At 40.7% G+C, this 22,414-nt stretch overlaps 1 protein-coding gene across 1 annotated transcript in view; it reads right to left on the reverse strand.

Moving 5' to 3' along the window:
- The window catches only part of TTN (titin), a 468,698-nt gene that overhangs the window by 219,851 nt on the left and 226,433 nt on the right, over positions 1-22,414 (reverse strand). Inside the window, exons 75-113 of the mRNA XM_078847988.1 lie at positions 21,073-21,636; positions 20,247-20,528; positions 19,871-20,149; positions 19,113-19,391; positions 18,739-19,017; positions 18,315-18,602; positions 17,919-18,197; positions 17,475-17,756; positions 17,088-17,366; positions 16,706-16,984; positions 16,313-16,591; positions 15,902-16,189; positions 15,504-15,782; positions 15,109-15,390; positions 14,710-14,988; positions 14,310-14,588; positions 13,923-14,201; positions 13,504-13,791; positions 12,975-13,253; positions 12,428-12,709; positions 11,508-11,786; positions 11,115-11,396; positions 10,062-10,340; positions 9,674-9,961; positions 9,179-9,457; positions 8,805-9,083; positions 8,428-8,706; positions 8,020-8,307; positions 7,587-7,874; positions 6,297-6,578; positions 4,991-5,269; positions 4,599-4,880; positions 4,159-4,437; positions 3,753-4,040; positions 3,293-3,571; positions 2,900-3,178; positions 2,517-2,795; positions 2,113-2,400; positions 1,685-1,972 (exon numbers count right to left, since the gene is read on the reverse strand). Coding sequence (XP_078704114.1) covers positions 1,685-1,972; positions 2,113-2,400; positions 2,517-2,795; positions 2,900-3,178; positions 3,293-3,571; positions 3,753-4,040; positions 4,159-4,437; positions 4,599-4,880; positions 4,991-5,269; positions 6,297-6,578; positions 7,587-7,874; positions 8,020-8,307; positions 8,428-8,706; positions 8,805-9,083; positions 9,179-9,457; positions 9,674-9,961; positions 10,062-10,340; positions 11,115-11,396; positions 11,508-11,786; positions 12,428-12,709; positions 12,975-13,253; positions 13,504-13,791; positions 13,923-14,201; positions 14,310-14,588; positions 14,710-14,988; positions 15,109-15,390; positions 15,504-15,782; positions 15,902-16,189; positions 16,313-16,591; positions 16,706-16,984; positions 17,088-17,366; positions 17,475-17,756; positions 17,919-18,197; positions 18,315-18,602; positions 18,739-19,017; positions 19,113-19,391; positions 19,871-20,149; positions 20,247-20,528; positions 21,073-21,636 — 11,268 coding nt within the window. The remainder of the gene's footprint in view (positions 1-1,684; positions 1,973-2,112; positions 2,401-2,516; positions 2,796-2,899; positions 3,179-3,292; positions 3,572-3,752; positions 4,041-4,158; positions 4,438-4,598; positions 4,881-4,990; positions 5,270-6,296; positions 6,579-7,586; positions 7,875-8,019; positions 8,308-8,427; positions 8,707-8,804; positions 9,084-9,178; positions 9,458-9,673; positions 9,962-10,061; positions 10,341-11,114; positions 11,397-11,507; positions 11,787-12,427; positions 12,710-12,974; positions 13,254-13,503; positions 13,792-13,922; positions 14,202-14,309; positions 14,589-14,709; positions 14,989-15,108; positions 15,391-15,503; positions 15,783-15,901; positions 16,190-16,312; positions 16,592-16,705; positions 16,985-17,087; positions 17,367-17,474; positions 17,757-17,918; positions 18,198-18,314; positions 18,603-18,738; positions 19,018-19,112; positions 19,392-19,870; positions 20,150-20,246; positions 20,529-21,072; positions 21,637-22,414) is intronic.

Here is a 22,414-nt window from a genome sequence, read left to right on the forward strand (position 1 = left end):
ACGTGATTCACTGAAATATTCAACTCTTACTGTGGGTGACAGCGTCTTAAAATGCCAAATTTGCAGCTAAGTCTGCTCTTCGGAAGTTCCATACTAGATTTCAGTTGATTTGTGACCTTGACCATGGCAGAAATTTATATCGAATTCTGTCTACGTTATATGTATGGAAGGGAATTCTATATCCGTTTCTGCTATATTATTTAGTATATCGATACCTGGCGTGTATGTGTATGCTGTATAGCTTAGTCCTAGCGTATATGTATATGGCTAACCTCGGTTTCTTGATCTGCCTTTCGGGCAAAAGTACATTAATTCTGTATAAAGCCTCTGTTTAAGCTTTCACATTTAGTTTATCTGATTTTACTTTTCTGCTATCGGTCTCTTTCTGCCGCTTTTGTACAAAACTGATTTGTAAGTAATGATTAGAGCTATGAGGGCAAGAAAATAAATGTGCAAGAGACGCAACGTGTTCGAAACAACTAAGCTAACACCTATTATTAAGACAGGTGTTTGCACTAAATGGCAATTGACCAAGATATTTATATCTTATTAATTCTGATGCCATCGCTATATTGTGTAGGGAATTCAGCATGTATATCAAAGACGTGTCTATTAATATAAATACATTTCAGCAATACATGTATTTAACCAATCTTTATTGCAAAATTTAGAGGGTGGTAATGTTTCTGTTCATGGTAGCCGTCTCGGCAAATGGAAATAAATAATGCGCTTTGTCTGCAGAGTGTTTAACACTTGGTGTAAAAGAAGAACACTATCAGTATTAAGGACCTGAGTCAACAAAGGTCTAGCAAAGGTCAAGAATGTGAGTTTCACTGAATGCGCCTGTTTAAATTTAGACATTCTCTTTCGCTCCTGGTTGAAATGGGGCTTATATTTGCCATATAACAATGCATTTTCCTGTATGATTGTTATTCATTCCTTGAAAATTATAAATCAAAATAATGTCATTGTGTGGTTGTTTTGATCACAGAGGAGTTTCAGTTACTCATTCTGCAACCAGATGTAAATTCACTAAAGTGCCTTCCAGATACACATTTTTAAGGCAGAAGATTAGAACTAATTACTTGTTAATACTATCTAAAATTATCTTTAAGGAAAAAAATACAACGTCCTTATGAAGACACAAGAGAATCTAAACTCATCAAGTCTAAGGATCAATGGGAATTACAGATCCAGAACATAAACCCAAAGGCCCTGCCCACATGAAGGAAATCGTAGCGGTAAAAATCCCTAATGTACCGGTGTAGTTTACACCAGGGTAGATTATTCTGATAATAAATGTAGAGATATGTAGCTTGAAGAAACCACATACTATACAGGTGAGCAGAGTGCTGGTGGGGAAAAATGTTTCTACCCCAGGCTACTGTCAGCTGCTCAATTTTTCATATTGAGACTCTCGGTGTGGGAGAGGAGAATTTGCCTTTAGGAAGTAAAGGGATTTTGCTCAGCCATCGGCGTCAGTGATCAAGATGCAATATGATTCAATCCTAAAAAAATATCAAGGTGAAAATTAGGAAAACAAAGGGTCTCATTTTAAGTCGATTGAATGCCTTCAGTTTTGCACAGTTTCAAAGATAGAAGAAGAAGCTTGGCATTGTTTTGTTTCTTTAACATGGTAAAACGCTTGGCAGGAAGACGACAAAGCATTGCATTTCTTAAATACCTTTCACACTTAGCTGGGCGGCGCAAGAATCCTTTCCAGCATTGTTGCTCGCAGAACAAGTGTATAGTCCAGAGTCTCCTTTGCCTACTTTTAGAACCGTCAAGCTGGCTGTATTTTCCACCAGGGTGATCTTGTAGTTGCCCCCAGGACGGATATCTCTGTTCTCTTTTGCCCAAGTGACTTTTAATGGCGCCGATCCGGTGACGTGGCATTTAAAGGAACCACTTGCTCCAAGAGCCACCTCAATAGGTTCAGGTTTCACATCAAAGACAGGAGGTCTCAGATGCTCTAAAAATGGAAAGAAACAACATAACTCTCACAGCTGCTGCTTCACCGCCACGGAATCCTATCGTTTGGCATTAGCAACAACGCAGGGTCTTCTGCTTCTTTAAAGCCAATGGCCAGGACAAGATTTAGCAGCTACCAACCTGTGAGAAGGAGCTTGGCACTGGAAGAAGCAGTGCCAAGAGCATTGTGAGCTGAGCACGAGTATTGGCCGCAGTGAGCCATGTCGGTCTGCAAGATCTGAAGAGTCGCTACGTTATTTAAGAATGTTGCTTGCACGTTAGCATCATCGTGTAATAGCACCCCATCCTTATGCCATGACACCTGAATAGGTTCCGAGCCATTTATGCGACAATCAAAGGTAACGGGGGAACCAACAGTTTCCTGAATGTCTTTTAGTTTTCTTGCAAAGGTCGGTGGAAACTTACGGTCTGCAAGAAAATAAGTAGGAGATAAGGCATCCTGCCAACCTGGAAACAATTTGCATTTACCATAAGCTTGTTACTATAAAGAGTCATTACAGAAATATCTGAAATGAACCCATCACCTTTAACAGTGAGCAGAGCTGTGGAAGAAGCAAAGCCAACACTGTTTTCTGCTTTGCAGACGTATTCTCCAAGGTCACTGCTCTCCACCCGGCTGAAAACTAGCGTGGCCACATTATTTTTGAAGTACATTTTATAAGCAGGGGTCGATCTTAATTTAGTATCTTCTTTGTACCAGGAGACTTTGATTTCCGGGGTCCCAGCAATTTGGCACTGAAAAGATGCGGACTCCCCGACTGTCACCTCCACACGTTCCAAGTGTGTAACAAAATAAGGCGGTTCTAAAGCACAAATGATCGCAATCAGCATCACAGAAAAGAGAGCAAGTCTTATAATGACCATTATTAATACAACAGTGGTTATGAAATCTGAGATAGCAACACACCTAGGATTGATATTTGTCCCTGGCAAATGTCTGCTCCAGCATCATTGGCAACCTCGCATGTGTATTGCCCTTCATCATCTTTTGTGCTGTTAGGAATTTCCAGTATGCCCGATTTTTCGGTAGTAGTTATACTACATCTCGGGGACTGTGTTATGTGGAAGCCATTCTTCTTCCATGTCACTGAAATAGGAGGAGTTCCTTTGTACGTGCTTTCCAGAAGTATGGATTTCCCTTGCTCTACACTGAAATCGCTTAATTTCTTCACAAAGGTTGCTGGCTCTACAAAATGGAAGGCAAAAAGTCAAATAGAAGAGGGGGGAAATATTCACAAATCTTTGCGCGCGCACACACAAATACATAAGAATAAGACCAATAGCAGCAATCGAGACAAACCTTTTACAAAAAGATGAGTGGTACAAGACACACTGCCAGCATCATTAGTGACTCGACAGGTGTAATCTCCACTGTGGAGTGGTTCTACTTCATACAATTCCAGTTCTGCAACTGTATCCTCCAAAGAGATGTTGCAGGTACTATCTGACACAAGTTCCCTGATGCCTCTAAACCAGTTAACTTTGAACGGAGCCGTTCCTTTTATGAGACTTGTGAATGTTACACTCGTCCCAGGTAGAACTTCCACGGGATCGGGTGTCTTCGCAAATGAGGGTGGTTCTACATATACATAAAGAAGTTAAGACACAGAGACAAATTAGTATGCCCGTTACGTTTGAAGATGAAAACCAAATCAGCGTTTGGCTGAAGATTTATAGGCGGCCCGAAAATTGCGAAGGAAGAAATAGCAGCAAATGGAGGAAGCATTTTGCCTACGGCACCTTGGCCATCTTTTACTGACCTTGTACGATCAAAAAGGCACTGCATTCATCAGATCCAGCGGCATTTGCCGCGGCACAGGTGTAAGGTCCGGTATCTGATGAGTCCAGTGCATTCAGTTTCAAACCACAGACGTCGTCTGAAAAGGAGACTTCATATTTGTCTCCACTAACAATCTCATTTCCATCTTGGAACCAGGCAACTGAAATGGGTGGTGAGCCAGAAACTTTGCACTCCAGCAGCGCTGAGGAACCCAGCACCCCGCATGTTTCCTTTAACTTCCTTGTGAAAAAAGGAGGGACAATGCGATCTGCGTAGAAAAAGGCGACAAAACCACGGGTTGGTTGGTTGGTTTTTAATTAAAAAGGGAAAGGTCTATTAAAAGAGAAGACAGCACTAAGTGACAACGAAGGTAGTAGCCAGCTAACCTGAAACATCAACCGAAGAGGTACAGCTACTTTCACCAACTTCGTTTTTCACTTCAAATGTATACAGTCCCCTGTCTCCCGCGTCCGCAGAAGGAACTTTCAGTGTAGCTACTTTGTTGGAAAAGGTGATTTGATATTTGCGGCCGCTCTGTAGTTCTCGTCCATCCTTAAACCACTTTGTAATGAGTTCCGGTGTTCCACCCACTGTGCACTCTAATGTAAAAGAATTCCCAGCCGTAACTGACATCGGTTCTGGCTTCTCTAAAATTACTGCTGGTTCTGAAAGAAGAAAAAGCCGTCTAATCGGTAAAATCTCATGGTAAAGGCGAAAATTCATAATGAAATAGCAAATTATCGAAAGCTGCTTTTATGTCCGGGAAGTATGATTACACGGAGCACACGATTTTATTTTTTATTGTGGGCTAGAAGCTTTTACCAACCTAATACTTGTAAAAATGCCGAGCACTCCCTCATCCCTGCGTCATTTTTGATCTGGCAGATGTACTTTCCAACATTGGCTCCCTCCGTGGTTGCGAGCTCTAGGGTAGCAATATTATCCATAAAGGAAATCTGGACATTTTCGCTTTCTCTGATGATTTCGCCTTTATCCTTAAGCCACAGAACCGAAATAGGTTGAGAGCCTTCCACCATAGCCTGCAGGGCGGTCGGTTCCCCCACAAAGGCTACAGTATCACTTAACTTCTGAACAAATCTCGGAGGTTCTAATGATGGGAAGAGAGTCATAGTAAATATGTCAGTCAGCTTGAGAGAGAAATAGCTACAATGCCAAGAAAAGAAAACGTGAATGCTGCGTCTGCTCCTTTATACAAACCTTTGAATTTCACAGCGCAAACACAAGTGTCACTTCCCACCTCATTCATGGCTTTGCATTGGTACTCCCCAGTGTCTGAAGCTTCAAGGTTAAGAATGTGAACGCTGGCTGTGAAGTCTTTAGATGTAACTTTGAACTTCTTACTGCTTCTGACTTGCCTCCTGTCTTTGAACCAGGCTACTTCAAATGGTGGGGTTCCAGAAATTTCACACTGAATGACAACATCCGAACCTTTAAGTGTGTCTACTGGGGTAGGTTTTTTGCTAAAAACAGGAGGTTCTATAAAAAAAGAATAACATCAGAGCCTATAGTGTGTCTGGATAGGTTTCTCGTTAACAACAGGAGCAAAGATTTTCAGAAATAGGAGCCTAAAAGGTTATGCTCGTAAAGTCATATTTAAACCTCTAAAAGTGGCCTAGCTTTCCAAAGTGCTGAGCGGCTAACAGTTCACATTGAGGTCATATCTATTTCTGCATCTGTAAATTCCTAGTATAGAAATTTGATACCTATGCAAATACTTTGAATTCAGAAATCCTATTCAGTTTCCCAAACAGAGGATGTTAATAAGGATGGGCTTGTCTTAGCCTGACCTTCAAAACACTTCACATCAGCCCGCCCTACGATCGGATCTATTAACTTTGTTCACTGCAGCTTCCTCTCTTCTAGAATTTCTGGACCTTGCTGCCAGTCCGCCTCTCCCAGCCACGCCTACGTTCTTTCCCATACTGCCCTGATGCATGACACAGCTCCCCAAAATTGATAAATCCGCTACCCCGTGAATGCCTACTCACATTCCATTTCTGCCAGGATACTCTCACAACTCTGACCGCTTACAGAGAGTAGGTAGAGAGCTGGCTACGAGGAATACCCAACTACTTTACACCAAAACAACGTGGTGGTCCTACTCCTGTTTTTTTCTCCTCCTTGTCCTATCATCTCATCTATCTGTTCGTTCCATTCACCTGTTGCATCTTGTCATTAGCCAAGGATCGAAGGTCTTTATGGAAGAGACTGTCTTCTTACTGAGTGTTTATACAGCCCCTTGCACTATGTGCCCCCGACTGGGTTCTCTAAATACTGCAGCTACTAATACCACCAATGTGTGATACACACAGTCATTTGGGTTAGGATGGGATCTTGCTCCAAGTGTTTTGCTATTTACTGCGATGGAAGCAGGACTGAGCAATCTTTTGAAGCCGTTCTTTAGATTGATTTTACTATTACAGGGTGCACAGTAGCTTAGGTAAAGGAGCTGCGTAAGAATGGAAGGAAATAAGAAAAGAAAAGTGAAATAAAGGCTTCTAACCTTTTACTGTGACGACAGTACTGCAGCTTGCAGTACCAGCAGAATTGTGGGCTTCACAAATGTAATCGCCACTGTCTTCAACGTTCGCATCAGTAATGGTGAGAACTGCCACAGAGTCACTGAATGACGTCCTGTATTTCTCACTAGCGTGGATCCGAGTGTCATTCCTGTACCACACAACTTTGATTTCAGGGGAGCCACTTATTTTACATTCAAGTTGAACTGAATCCCCCTGTTTCACGAATCTTGAAGCTTCTAGTTTCTTAACAAACTTTGGCGCTTCTATAAACGAAATCAATAAATATAAATAAACAACAACGTTCAACATTCAGTTTTTCTCATTTGTCAAAAGGATTGTGCAGAATAAGCGCCCTGGAGAGGATAAGAATTTTGTAACTTGCTAGAATACCATAGGGACAAAAGTAAATTAGGCTTGCCTTCCAATGATTAAAGGAAGGGAGAAGAAGATAGAAACAATATCTAGAGCTAAATTATGTTCCCAGCTACACAGGTGGAAATGCGGAAACACTCCACTGAGCCCAAAGGAGATGCTCCAAAGCATGAACGACATCTGAGGTGAAAATCCAGGCCCCAATGAAGTCAATGGGAATTTTGTCATTGGCTTCAGCGGGGCCAAAATTTATGTGAATATAAACGTGCAGGCTCTCCCTCTGTATACATATCTACACAATTTTAAACCTAAAAATAATTCCATGCAGGTTTTGGGGTGAAGAGCCTGGATGGTTCATACTCCAGTGTAGTTCACCCATCCATAAAAGGTAAGTGAAATATCCATTTAAGTTGAAAACTTAACTGGCGACCATTTACTGCCCTAAAATATAAAATAAAAATGACACTACCTTTTTTTAATTTCTATGTTTTATCAGTTTGCTATTTTATCTACAAAAATATTCCAAACATCGCTACATAAAAGTGTCACCATATTCTAGATTAAAAATGAAATCAATAATCAAAGAACTCCATCAAACTTAGAAAAAGAACACGGAAGATAATAGGTAAAACTACATGTAACATGTATAATATCAAGAGGAATTAAGGGAGAAATTAACGCGTTTGCATATATACAAAATTTACGCTCTCACACATTGCAGCATGAAGAACAAGATGAAGACTTAAAATCTATGATAGCCACAGTTTAACGTTTGTAGTTTGAAAAGATCCTCTCAGTTTACCTCCAACATCTGAAGACTCAGAAGGTATAAAAATAAAAAAATCAACCACTTTTCTCCCAAGAAAACCACACTAATAAGGCCTACTTGATACCAGTACCTTTGACGCTAAGTTGGGCCGAGCAAAAGTTTTTTCCCACTTCGTTGCTAGCTTGGCAGGTATACTGGCCAGAGTCTCCTTTGCCTGCTCTCAGAATTCTCAGGTGAGCTGTGTTTGCTATAAAGGTAATATTATAGTTTCCTCCTGTTCGGATCTCTCTGCCATCTTTTGCCCAGGTGACATTGATTGGTTGGGCTCCAGTAACATGACATTCAAAATCAGCACTTTCTCCAATAGGAACTTCCATGGATGCAGGTGTTATATCAAAGAAGGGAGGTTGCTTGGGTTCTAGAAATTAAAAGTAACAATAGAATACGGATTGCTTTGTTTTCCAACGGAAAGAGTCATCAAACATTGTCGATATCAGTTCACGTACAAAGAACAAAAAATTAGACCGTGCTTTAAATATTAAAAGATTCAAGAGCAAACGAACCTGAGATTGTGAGCCTAGCGCTAGAGGTAGCAGTTCCAATGGCATTGGTAGCTGTGCAAGAGTATTGTGCCGTGTGGCTCATCTCAGTCTGAGACAGCTGGAGAATCGCTACATTATCTACGAATGAGCTTTGCACATTATGGTCATCTCTTAAAGGTACACCATTTTTATACCAAGTCACGCTAATAGGTTCTGAACCATTTAGACGACAGGTAAATTTAACTGGTAAGCCAACCGTTTGTTCAATGTCCTTTAATTTCCTTGCAAAGGAAGGCGGAAGTTTGCGCGCTGTAAAAAAACCCAAGTATGTTATAAATATACTTTGTGTGATATTTTTCTATACTTAAAGTTTTGCAAGAAAGAGCTAAAAAAGAGTAGTTTTGAACAAGCTAACATGATAATCATCACCTTGAACTGTTAAAACAGACTTTGTAGTTGCAGTTCCTACACTGTTTTCTGCTTTGCAGATATATTCTCCACTGTCATTGTTATCCACTTTGTTAAAAACTAGAGTAGCAACATTGTCTTTAAAGAACATTTTATACTCAGGAGTAGATCTTAGTTTTGTATCTCCTTTGTACCAAGACACTGTAATTTCGGGTGTTCCAGCAACTTGGCAATGTAAAGTTGTATAATCTCCAACTGACACTTCCAGAGGTCCCAAGTGTGTAACAAAATAAGGAGGTTCTAAAAAAACCAAATAGAATGAGTAAGGAACATTTATACCTTAGAAGCGACGCTCTGTTAAGAATGATGAAGAAAATTTAAATAACGTGGTAACACACCTAATGTAGACACTAGTGCTTCACAAACATCCCCTCCCGCCTCGTTCTCAACATGGCAAGTGTATTCTCCTTCGTCATCTTTTGTACTATTGAGAATTTCCAGAATGCAAGATTTCTCCGTTGTGATGATGCTGCATTTTTCAGACTGAGTTATAGTTTTGCCATTCTTCTTCCATACAACCGAGATTGGGAGGCTACCAGTGTATGTGCTTTCCAGAACTATGGACTTTCCTGGCTCAACACAGTGATCGCTCAATTTCTTCACAAACACTGCGGGTTCTAATGAGCAATAAGAAGTCGAAAATATTGAGTGTAACTGCACGAAGATGTATATATTTTAGAGGAAAAAAAGAGAATTTTCAATCTGTACAAACCTTTTACAGAAAGATGTGCTGTACAGGATGCTTTTCCAGCATCGTTAGTCACTAGGCAAGTATAATCTCCGCTTTGAAGAGGACCAATATCAAACAACTCCAGTTCTGCAACCGAATCCTCCAAATACATGTTACATTTATCCCCCAGCACCAGTTCATTGACCCCTCTAAACCAGTTCACCTTCAATGGAGGGGTTCCTCTGATAACGCTTGTGAAAGTTACGCTTGTGCCTGGTAAAACATCCAAGGGTTCGGGCTTCTTCACAAAAGAGGGTGGTTCTAAATAAATATATTTTTTTTTAAAAAAAAATCAAGTTAATATCAAATAAACTTCATATTTACATGTACAATTTGAAGATGGAGAGCAAAACATTTTATGGTCGAATGAAAATTTTTCCCCAAAATATGCTCAGAAAAGAAGAGGCATTTCCAAGAAAGAAGGACTGTTATATAGAAGATTTACGGCAAAGTGCTAATTGGCCATCACATACTGACCTTGTACGTTTAATACGGCTCTGCATTCATCAGACCCGGCTACATTAGTAGCTTTACAGGTGTAACTTCCCGTATCTGATGAGTTCAGTGAATTCAGTTGCAAAACACAGAGGTTATCCGAAAACGTGGTTTGATGTTTTTCTCCACTAACTATCTTATTTCCATCTTGAAACCAAGCGACTGAAATAGGTGGCGATCCAGACACTTTGCACTCCAGAAGCACCGAAGAACCCAGCACACCATTTGTTTCTTTTAATTTTCTTGTGAAAGAAGGCGGAATGATTCGATCTGTGTAAGAAAACGTAACAAATCCACAACGGTTTAAAAGGCAGGAACATTTCCTAAAGAAAAGCTTGGCGAAATGCAGAAGAAAAACTACCGAACCAACCTAATACATCAACTGAGGCTGTGCAGCTGCTTTTCCCAACATCGTTCTGCACGGCAAAAGTGTATAATCCGCTGTCTCCCTTTTCCGAATCGAGAATTTTAAGCGTAGATACTTTGTTGTGGACGGTAATTTTGTATTTGTGGCTGCTTGTCAGTTCTTTCCCATCCTTAAACCAGCCAACTGAAAGTTCGGGAGTGCCCGCCACTTTGCACTCTAAAGTGCAAACATCTCCCACCGTCACTCTCATTGGTTCTGCCTTCTCTACAATGATTGCCGGCTCTGGAAGGAGATGTGAGCAACCGTCATTGTAAACAACTCATTTTACTCTCTAGCTTTCTATACATTGTACCACCGCATTAGTACAAATAACTGTTTTGACTGCATTTAATACAAATTGAACTGCAACCTATTGAGTCAGGGGAGTTTATGAAACTTTTTTTCTCCCACCGTTTGTCTGTCTTACACTGTAAGTTTGGGGGCAAGGACTATTTCTTACTATGCGTCTGTGCAGCGCCCAACCCAATGAGGATCTTGGTTCAGGACTTTAGGTGCTGTCCTAATATAAATAAAATAAATAAATACAGAGGAAAAGAATAGTATGGACTCCACATCTAACCATATGTGTAAAGCAAAGCGGTGACATTTTCTCCCCTCGTTTTCAGCAGTGTCTCTCTCTCTCTCAGCTGGAATGAGCAGAGGATAAAAGTTCAGAATGGTGCCAAATTATGAAGTGGTTTCCTGACCAATAATAGTTGGGGACAAAGAGGAGGTCACTTTCATTTCAGTTTTAAAAATCACACTCAGAAAGGTGTGTTGACCCCACATGTCACCTAGCACCTTGAACTTTATAAAGAGGGGCAGGGGATGCATAATTTGAGGATTACCTGTTCTGTTCATTCCCTCTGAAGCACTTGGCATTGGCCACTGTCAGAAGACAGGATACTGAGCTAGATGGACCTTTGGTCTGACCCCCTATGGCACTTCTTATGTTCTTAAAAGGATGCAGGTATCCTCCCAACCCCCACGCTCCCCACCATCACCTTTGTTACCAACCTAGAACTGTTAAGGTAGCCATGCACTCCCGAGTTCCTGCATCATTGCTGATCTGACAGATATACTTTCCAGCGCTGCCTGGTTCTGCATTTGCCAGCTGTAGAGTTGCAACGTTGACCGCAAATGTAATCCTCGTGTTTTCACTTTCTCTAACTACATCTTCCCTGTCTTTAAGCCACTGGACAGAAATTGGCTGAGAGCCTTCCACTGTTGCTTGTAATTCTACTGGTTCACCAACCACAACGGAGATACTGTTTATTTTCGTCACGAATTTTGGTGGTTCTGAACAAGAAACATGTGATTGTAGTAAAGATCTCCAGCATTCGCATAAGAAAGCATCAATAAGCGTCTTCTATGCGGGACCTGTCACAGATTCTACGCAAATAAACTCACCTTTCAGTTTTACAGTGCAAATGCAAGAGTCACTCCCGACCTCGTTCTGTGCTTTGCATTGGTATTCGCCAATGTCTGAGGCGTCGACATTAAGAATGTGAATACTCGCATGGTAATTTTTGGATGTCACTTTATACTTTTTACTGCTGCGGATTTGTCGCTTATCTTTGTACCATGTGATTTCGAATGGGGGCGTTCCAGAAATTTCACATTCAAGACTCACATCAGTACCTTTGAGCATGTCTACTGGGGAAGGCTTCCTGCTAAAAACAGGAGGTTCTACAAAAAGAAAAGCAGTTGGCAGTTACAAAGTTATTTGGCTATACGTAAGAAACATTAAAAGGATTCTTACAAAGCTACCACAGTAGCAGCAAGATTATGGTTTATAGGGAAAATCCGTGTAGTGGATTTGTATTCTCCGGATTTTCTGGGCACATACTGTAATGAGTTCTGTCTATTTTGGAGGCTGATAAGCAGACAGATACTTGCTTTTATAGCAACTCTTTTAGCGAATGTAAACAAAGGAAACAACAGAATTACAGAGTAGGAGCTACTTCCATATGGCTGAACGCAGAAACACCAAATACTGTCGTGTAAAATTAAAAATAATCAGATTTCTATTTCTCGTCCTGAAAATTTCTGCGCCATGAGGCAGCAAATTTTAGGATTCTGAGAGCCAGGTTGCAACTGAAGGAGTAACTTGGGAATAGCCTCCACATCCGTGAAGGATGGAGCAAGGGATACATCTTTAAAAAGTCTTGCCCATGCCCCGATGAAATACGGTAGAACATGGGGAAAACCGGACAGGAAGAAAAAGGCTGCCCCACAAAAAGAAACAAGCAACGTTCACTTGTGAATGTCTGAGTGGAGAATCACAGAAAATGAAGTACAAACTAGTACGGGGAAGAGTGATTTCTAACCTTTCACTATAACCTTAGTACTGCAGCTCGCCCTGCCAGCAGGATTGTAAGCTTCACATATGTAATCCCCACTGTCTTCAGTACTGAGATGGTTCATTTCAATCACCGCCACAGAATCACTGAAAGACATCCTGAATTTTTCACTGGCAATGATTTCATTGTCATTTCTGTACCATACCACTCGGATTTCTGGAGAGCCACTTATTTTGCATTCAAATCGTGCTGCGTCGCCGCGTTTTACTACTTTTGATGCTTCTAGCTTCTTAACAAACTTTGGAGGTTCTATGAAACAAAAAAAAAAGAAAAAAGAAAAAGAAAGTGGAATAAATAGGGCAGAAAAAAGAGTGATTTCAGAATATTGAAAAATAAAGAGAGAGAGAGAGAAAAAGAACAAATGAAAGAAATCCGATACTAAACATGAGTTAAGAGTTTCTAAAATCAAGAAAGCACAAAAAGAATGAACTTGGAACTATTTATAAGAACAATACTTGGGATCGACAAAAGACAGACGAGAAGAGAGCAGCACAAAACAAGTAAATGTGCACACCTGTTACCAGCAAGGTTGCAGTACAAGAATCGCTACCAACGTCATTGGAAACTTGGCAAGTATAGTGTCCACTCTTTGAAATATCCACCGAATAGAGAGTTAAGAAACCTGTTGATCCTTCTATCCCAATAAAACAATTAGCTCCAGATACAAGTTCCAAATCTTCTTTAAACCACTTTATTGCAAAAGGAGGCGTTCCTTTCAACACAGCCTTAAACTCCACCATAGAATTCGGGACGGCTTGCTGGTTTTCAGGTTTTACTAGGAAGCTTGCTGGCTCTACAGTTTTCAAGGGAAAGAAATATGTAGTTAAATCCTTGGAAGAAAGAATGTTTGAAAACCAAAGTGAACAACCAAGAACACTAAGAATTCTAAGTACTCAAAGAAAATGATGGGTCACATAAAGAGCAAAAAAATACATGGTAACTTTTCGCAATATTATTCAAAGACGTAAGATGGCAATTATTTTTTAAAAGATGTATTTTTCAATATCTACTACAGTTAAGAGAAGACGTAAAGAGTTCCAAACCTTTCACTGTTAAGACGGCGCTGCAAGAGTCACTCCCAGCAACGTTAGTCACGCTACATGTGTAATTTGCAGTATCTGTCAACTCTAGATTAGAAACCTCCATTGATACGGTATTTTCATGGCATAGGCTCCTGTATTTTGCACTATCATATATTTCTTTTCCATCCTTGTACCATTTAGCAGTAATGGGGAGTGAGCCAGAAACCTTACACTCCATATGAATAGATGATCCCAGAACTTGATCTAGTTTCGTTAACTTTTTGGTAAATGATGGAGGGATTGTTTGATCTGCCCAACAAAATGGCAAAAACATAACAGTTAACGTCGTGCACCTCCAATTGCCTCCCGGAATTTGTGAAGCTATTCCCCCCCCCCCCCACACACAAAGAAAGCAAAATGCAATGAAACAAAATACAAACCTAAAACTGTCAAAACAGCTTCACAGGTGCTGCTTCCAAAATCATTTTCAACCTTAAAAGCATATGTACCACTGTCCTCCTTCATTACCGATTCAATCCTGAAACTGGCCACGTTACTGTCAAAGCTCATGGTGTAATATCTACTGGGCAGAAGCTGTTTGCCATCTTTAAACCATTTCATTTTGAGTTCTGGTGTTCCAGCCACAGTACATTCCAAGGTCACTGGGTCTTTTTCAGTCACTTTAACTGATTTAGTCTTTTCAATGATCTGAGCGGGTTCTGCAGTAAGAATTAAAGTGTAGATTCGTTATAGTTCTCTCTACCGGTGGGCACGTGTCTTTTAAACTACTTCTACGAAATAGGCTTGAAAGTGCATAGCTCACAAACCTTGTACTAAGAGCAAGGCAAAGCATTTTTCAACTCCTGACTCATTCTTTGCCTGGCAGGTGTACCTCCCCCTGTGACCGATATCGATACGTTTTATTTTCAGTGTGGCCACATTGTCCTCGAAAGTGATATGGAAGTTCTCATCTTTCTCGATAATTTTTTCATCTTTTATCCATGACACTGATAAAGGGTGAGCACCCGCTACCGTGCATTGAAAAACAGCGGGACTTTTCAAAACGGTAGCGACGTTTTCTATCTTCTTTATGAAGGAAGGTGGCTCTGGGTTTTACAAAAAGAAGCCATGACAAAATATATTGTTTTATCCTTGTTAAGCTACTAAAAAGTAGTTAAGAAACTGAATGTTTGGAGTTTTCCCCCCTATCTTGGTAACTGAACTGACCTTTCAAACTGACTCTTGTGCTGCAAGAACAACTACCCCCATCATTGGATATAATGCACTGGTATTCCCCAGCATCTGAAAAATCGCAGTTGGTTACGACAAGGGTGAATACCGATTCCCTGTCGCTCATGGCGTATTTTTTGCTGCTGCGAATCTCCTTGTTATTCTTCAGCCATGTCACTTCAAATGGAGGAGTACCGGAGACTTCACATTCCAGCATGGCATCAAAACCCTTCACTACTTCAGCAGGTTTCAACTCCCTTATGAATGTGGGAGGTTCTATTAAAAAAAATCAGGAGGAAAAAACATAGCGGCTTAGTAAAACACAAAAAGAAAAAAACCGCGCATGACTGTGCGGGGAAAAAAAAAAAGAGGTGGGTGGGAAGACTAATAACTAACCTTTCACTTTCAGTTCAATGCTGCAGCTCTCACTACCTGCGTCGTTGTGAGCTTCACAAACATAAATCCCACTATCCTCTATTTTCGCACTGGCTACTTTGAAAGTGGCAAAACCGTCTACGAACGCAATGCCATATTTAGAGGGGTCAGTGACTTCATTCCCATCCATGTACCATGTAACTTGGATTGCGGGCGTGCCTACTACTTGGCATTCGAAACTGGTGGATTGTCCTTTTCTCAAAACTACTACGGGGCTAGGCTTCTGAATAAACCTGGGTGGTTCTAAATATGAACAAAAAGGCAAGACTTTATTTACTCAGTTTACATTCGAGAAATATTTTTTTCTAATAAAAAAGAAACAGAATCCAAGAGATTAAGGGCATAAAAATGCACACCTTTCACAAACAGGTTTGCTTTGCAAGTTGCTGTCCCAACATCGTTGCTTATTTGACAGGTATAGTTCCCTGAATCAGAAGTCTTTGCTGAAAACAGCTCTAGCACACTTGACGTATCATCCTTCCAGACAGAGCGAGTGGCTCCTGAGAGAAGTTCTTTGCTGTCCTTAAACCACTTTATCTGCATAGGAGTGGTACCATTCACAAGAGCTTTGAACAGAACTCTAGCATTGGGTATAACATCTTGTGACTGTGGTTTTTCAACAAAATACGGGGGTTCTACAAAGAGTAAAAGAGAGGAGGAAAGAGAAGGGTAGGAGAAGAATCATTTTATGATCAAAAAGTCCAAAATAATAAATTGAAGGTCTTGTTCTTGGGAAGGAATAAGAAGCTCAAACCTTTGACTGTTAAATATCCACTGCACTGGTTACTTCCTGCTTTATTTGTTGCCTCACAAATATAAGATCCACTGTCTGAACCTTCCAGCTGGTTGATTTCCAGGAATGCAGTGTTATCATGGAAAGAATATTTGTATTTTTCACTAGCCGGTATCTCTTGGTCATCCTTGTGCCACTGGATACTTATGGGATGTGAACCAGACACTATGCACTCTAAGTGAATGAAAGAGCCCTTAATGCTGTCCATTTTCTTTAGCTTTTTTGTGAACTTGGGCGGTATGATAAGATCTATCCAACACAGTAAAAACAAAGTGTCAGCTCATTTGGCCATACTGCTAGTTCTGGTATCAAAAAGTAAAGCACAAATATATTTTAACCTCCCCCCCGCCGGAAGAGAGAGACAATACAAACCTAGCACATTAATGCTAGCGGTACAGCTGCTGCGTCCAACATCATTTTGAACCTCAAAAGTGTATTCTCCACTATCTTTCTTTTCTGTATGAACTATCTTTAAGACGGAGACTTGATCCGTAATGCTGATTTTATATTTCGGGCCCAAAGTCAACGCCTTTCCATCTTTGAACCATTTGGCTGCAATGTCTTTGGTGCCTGAAAATCTACACTGCAAGGTTGCTGGGTCTCCCTCAGTGACGTCAATTGACACGGCCTTGTCAGTTATTGTTGCGGGTTCTGTGATAAATAAAGGCATACATACGTGTATGTCAAGTGTATTTTAAAATATTCACCGTACACATTAAAATGAGATTGTTCGCATTCTCTGAAAACATTCAGTGCTGGACCAACCTTTCACTGTTAGTAAAGCAGAGCATCTTTGAAGTCCCGCATCATTTTTAGCCTGACAGAAATATTTCCCGTCATGCTTCACTTCAATAGACCTGACAAGGAGCGTTGCCATGTTGTTCACAAATGTCATTTTGATATTGTTATCTTCAATGACGTCATCGTTATCTTTCAACCAAGACACTGTGATCGGCCAAGAACCCTTCAAGGCGGCCTGAAACACAGCGCTGCCTCCTCTTAGAGAGCTAATGTTTTCGATCTTCTTCACAAATTGCGGGGGTTCTATCGGGAAAAAAAACAAACTCTTGGTAAGTTTCAGCTGGAGGGCAGAACGGTGTAAGGTAGAAGAACATACTTCAGCTCTATTTCCCCCACTGATACCAACCTTTTAGGGTCACCCCAGCGCTGCAGACGCAGCTTCCTACCGCGTTAGTTACTCTGCACTGGTATTCACCAACATCTGAGGCATCAAACCTGAAAACGTGGAGGCTAATCAATGAATCCTCAATGCTTATTCTGTGCCTCCTACTGCTTCTCACGGGCTTGTTGTCCTTCAACCAAAATACTTCAAATGGAGGCGTACCCAACACCTCGCACTCCAACGCAACATCAGAATCCTTCAGTACTTCCATGGGTTCAAACTCCTTGCTAAAATAAGGTGACTCTACAGCGCAAGAGAGAGATTGTGGTTTGTATTAATTAAGCTTTGGAACCTTTTAATGATGCAACTAAATTGGAGCGGGAATTGGGGCTGGGGAAATTCGACACAAACCTTGGACTGTGACAACACTACTGCAAATATCTTTGCCGGCATCATTTTTTGCCTCACAGATATATTCCCCACTGTCTTCAATCGCCACACCCATAAGTGTGAGAGTCACCTTGGAACCCACGAAGGACATCTTGTATTTGGCACTTTCCTGAATTTCCCGGTCCCCTTTGAACCAGGTGATTTTTATTTGAGGGGTGCCAGTTACTTGGCAATCTAATTGCGCGTAATCTCCTTTCTTTAACAGTTGTGATGGCTCTGGCTTCTGGACGAAGGTAGCAGGTTCTAAGGATTTAAGAGAGGCATTAAGAATACAGAAAGAGGTGAAGAGTTTAAAAGGCAACAATGGGCCAACTTCTCAGTTCACCGGCACCTTGAAGGCTGCGCCAGTGTGACTGAGAGCAGCCCAATAACTCAAAGATGTCAATAAAGAAAGGGAATGCAAACCTTTCACAAACAAGTTTGCACTGCACGCAACTGAACCAGCCACGTTGCTGACTTTGCAAATGTAGTCCCCTGAGTCAGACGGCTTTACTGCGAAGAGTTCCAAGTAACTCGCTAAAGCTTCAGTCATAATATAGCAGGCTCCACCGGTTTCCAGCTCACTGGCACCCTTAAACCACTGTATTGTGAGTGGCGGTGTTCCTTTTAAGGAACTCTTCAAACGCACCGTCGATCCGGGTGCCACTTCTTGGGACTCTGGTTCTACAACGAAGCTGGGTGGCTCTAAATGGGCGTTTAAAAGAAATAATTGCAAAGAGTAAAAAGTGTGACCTGCGTGGTGGGGAAGAATGAATCATTAAATGACACGTCAAGAAGAAAATACAAAACGATCCGCCAAACCTTTTACAACCAAAGTGCTACTGCTCTCTTTACTGCCCGCAGAGTTTGTGGCCCTGCAAGTGTAAATGCCAGAATCGTTCGTGTCTAGATGTTTTATTGCCAAAGACGCAGAACCTTCCGCAAATACTACTGTGTATTTGGCACTGGTGGTTAGCTCGCCGTCATGCTTAAACCAGGAAACACTCATTGGAAGGGAGCCAGAGATTTTGCAGTCCAGGAGGCAGGAGGCGCTAACTACGCTGTCAACATTCCTCAATGGTTTAACAAAGAACGGAGCAATGGCTCGGTCTGTTCAGTACACAAAAAAGAAAAAAAAGAAACAAACAATACGTGCAATGAGCATTTCAAGGTGCAGCCTGATTTCTGCCCTATCTGGGCTTTAAATCTGAACAGTGTTGTCCTTTGCAAAGAGCAAGATACCAACCTAACACAGTGAACGTGGTGGAGCACGAACTGCGGCCAACATCGTTCGCAATCTCGAACGTGTACTCTCCACTGTCCTGCATTTCGGCGCTATAAAACTTTAACTGGGCAACGTTATTCTTAAAACTGAATCTGTACTTTTTACTGGAAGCCAGAGGTCTGCCATCTTTGAACCATTTCGTTTTTAACTCTGGAGTGCCTGCAACAGTATATTCCAAAACGGCTGGGTCTCCTGCAGTCACCTCAATCAACTCAGGTTTCTCAGTAATTTGGGCAGGTTCTATAACAGAATTACACAGTGGTTATTAGGGTCAGAATGGAATCGCTTTCCTTTATGTGTGGAACGCTGCGAAGGTAAAGTGTTTCTACACGGACCTTTGACTGCTAATTCTCCAAAACACGTCTGACTTCCGGCATCGTTCTCCGCCACACATGTATACTTGCCACCAGAACTGATCTGGAGACCCGTGATCTGCAGCGTTGCAAGACCATTTTCAAAGGTCACTTTGACTTTGTTATCTTCTTTAATAATGTCTTTTCCCTTCATCCACGTTATAGAAATAGGAGCGGACCCTTTCACAACGGACTGTAAGGTGACTGTGTCTCCAACAAGTGCAGTAACATTTTCGACTTTCTTAATAAAAGATGGTGGTTCTAATTCGAAAGAAAAAAACCTTACTTTACTACATCTTTCCCATATTCATTGTTATTTTAAAAATCAACTTGCCTAGTATACAGTATCAATGCACTGGTTAATTAGCTACAGCAGAAGGGCCATTTTGGGATGGGTGGGGGAAATGTATTTCCAAGCTGGATAAGCGAAGGTTTGAACACATCACTGGCCATAACGTGTTCAGCCACCATGTTGGTGAGGGTGAATGGTAACTGAATTTCTGTCACTTCTTGCAGCCTAGTATAAGAGTTTGAACTGGTAGCAATTCTAGTAAAAATTTGCCTTCTGCTTTCCCTTCCAAATTCAGAAGCACGATGGCAGATACACACAAGATATAATGGTACATTAAAGAGAATAAGAAAATAGAGGGGAAAACAATTAAGAAGCAGGTTTTTAAGAGACAAGATTTCTTCTACCTCTACAGTATGTTAGGAGAGAGAGTTTTCCTTTGCTCACTGACCTTTCAGTATGAACGTTGCACCGCAGAAGCATTTACCAACTTCGTTAGCTACAACGCACTCATATTCACCAACATCTGCACTATTAAAGGAAGAGATCTCCAGAAAAACAAGAGATTTCTGAGAGATCAATCTGTATTTTTTACTGCTGCGAATCTGCTTCTTGTCTTTAAACCAGCTAATTTCGAATGGTCCAGTACCAGCAACCTCACACTGAAGTATAGCGTTTGTTCCTTTCACTATCTCTGCCGGTTCAAGTGTTTTGATGAAAGAAGGAGGTTCTATAAAAGTATTAAAGCACCAATAAAAAATTAGTTACTGACACCAAAACAGAAAGTCATTTCTCAAATAAAATTGCCAGAGAGTGTCAGAACAAACCTTTGACAACTATTTCAGAGCTGCAGCTATCACTGCCAGCATCATTAACTGCTTCACAAGAGTAACTTCCACTGTCTTCAACTTTCGCGTCGGAAATATCTAGCACAGCTACAGAGCTGACAAATGACATTCTGTACGTGTTACTCTCTCTAATTTCTTTGTTATTCTTGAACCAAGTAACTTGGATTTCAGGAGACCCTTTGATTTTGCACTGAAGGTGTGCTGACTCTCCCGGTGTCAGTAAATAAGATGGATCCACCTTCTTCAAAAATGATGGTGGCTCTAAAGAAAGATTTCAAAAAGAAAGAAACCTGAAATCTGAAGCTCTGAAAGATTAATTAAACACATTAACATTTAGAGGTGCTAAGAGGAATCTCAACCAAGCCACAGTACTAGTGATTCCTGTAAAATAAATAAATAAATGCTTATGTAAACAAATTGAGATTACTTGTTCCCCACCCCGGAATAAACTAAATAACTTCTTGGTGAATATACATGTTTATTTAAACAAACAAACAAAGAAAGATTAAAAAACCCAGGAATAAACTTAAGAATTTCTTGGTAAAAAGAAATATTAGGCGACACGGAATACACTGAGAGCTAAAAAAGGAACATTCATTAATAACAGTCACAATAGGTTCAATAGAGACAGGAACGCGGAGTACATACAGTGTACTCTAAACAGAATCCTGAGAGCAAGACTGAGGAAGAACAGTCTACCTGTCATCCTATGCATGCTATCTCCTGTATTTCTAGCCTGCGTAGATTTAATAGCTATTTCAAGAATTATAACGTTCAAAGTACAGTAGATGAACAACTTTCTTACCTCTGATTGTGACAGTTGCAGAAGAGGAGCTGCTTCCAGCCTCATTCGAAACAGTGCACACATAATTTCCTGAATCTTTAAGTTTAGCCAGTGGGATTTCAAGTGATGCTATTTTGTCTTCAAAATAAATTTTATAATCTTTTCCTGGGGGTATTTTCTTCCCATCTTTATTCCACGCTACGATTACTTTCCTATCTTCATCTACTTGGCACTCCAGACGTATCTTCTTGTTGACAGCAGACTGCACCGACTGTAACTCCTTAATGAAATGTGGCTTATCAATAATTACCATTTCCCCCTGGCAGGTGTCAGCTCCAAACTTGTTTGAGGCTTTGCAAGTGTAAACTCCTCGGTCGTTTACTGTAACATGTTTAATCTCTAAAATATGCTTATTATCAACGGTTGAAATCTTGTGGTGTTCTGAAGAAGAGATGGCAGCGCCATCTCTCTGCCATACCGTGTCGATCACCGGAGTGCCTGACACTGTACATAGGAACCTGGCACTTTTACCCACAAAAGTAGTGATCGATTCGGGTCTGGTTAGAAAGGTTGGAGGAAACGCTTCTGCAAAAAGAAATGATTTCATGGTTATATTGGGCTGGCACCAAAGCCACTCTTGTCTCTATGTCTGCCAAGGGCAGAGAAAAGGAGAAGCATAGTTGGTCTTCGGACACACGTTTCAAAATTGTTTAAGCTAAGGGTTGAACAATAAAGAAACTGGAAAGTGGGAAAAGAATGAAAACATTTTGACCGTCTGAACCGATATACAGCAATGATCATTGTAGAGCCAAAAACCAGTATTTCATTTAGCAAGACTGGCCAGAATGCCAAATGCTTGTGATTCTGTTATTAATTTATGCTGCGTTCATAATTTAACCAGTAATGACTGATCCAATAAGGAAAGGAAACCGAAAACCAAAAACCCGGTACATTTAAACCACAGCAAAATATAGGGGGGAAACACAGAAGATTATATATATGTTGTTTTTAACATGTTCATAAAATCGCGTGTATTGAGATATGCCTGTAAACAGCTTTTATTCACGACACGATCACTCTACCCAACCATTCAGTAATTACTGTCCAAGCACGGTGCTTGAAAGTTAAATAAAGCAGAGTACAACTAGAAAATGAATGAAGGTAAGTATATACTGAGCACTACATCGAAGAAGCTGGATCCGATACAAATCTTCAAGAGGACTGTTGTCATATATTAAAAATAATTTGAAATTCTTCTCCCAGGGCTGAAGACACTGAATTCTTGCTCGACAGCTCAGAGACCACAGTGACTAAACAAATTAATTGGCATTTTTTAAAAAAAAAATGTATATCCACATATAAT

This window comes from Lepidochelys kempii, chromosome 11 (genome assembly GCF_965140285.1).
Source record: "Lepidochelys kempii isolate rLepKem1 chromosome 11, rLepKem1.hap1, whole genome shotgun sequence".
Taxonomy (NCBI): domain Eukaryota; kingdom Metazoa; phylum Chordata; order Testudines; family Cheloniidae; genus Lepidochelys; species Lepidochelys kempii.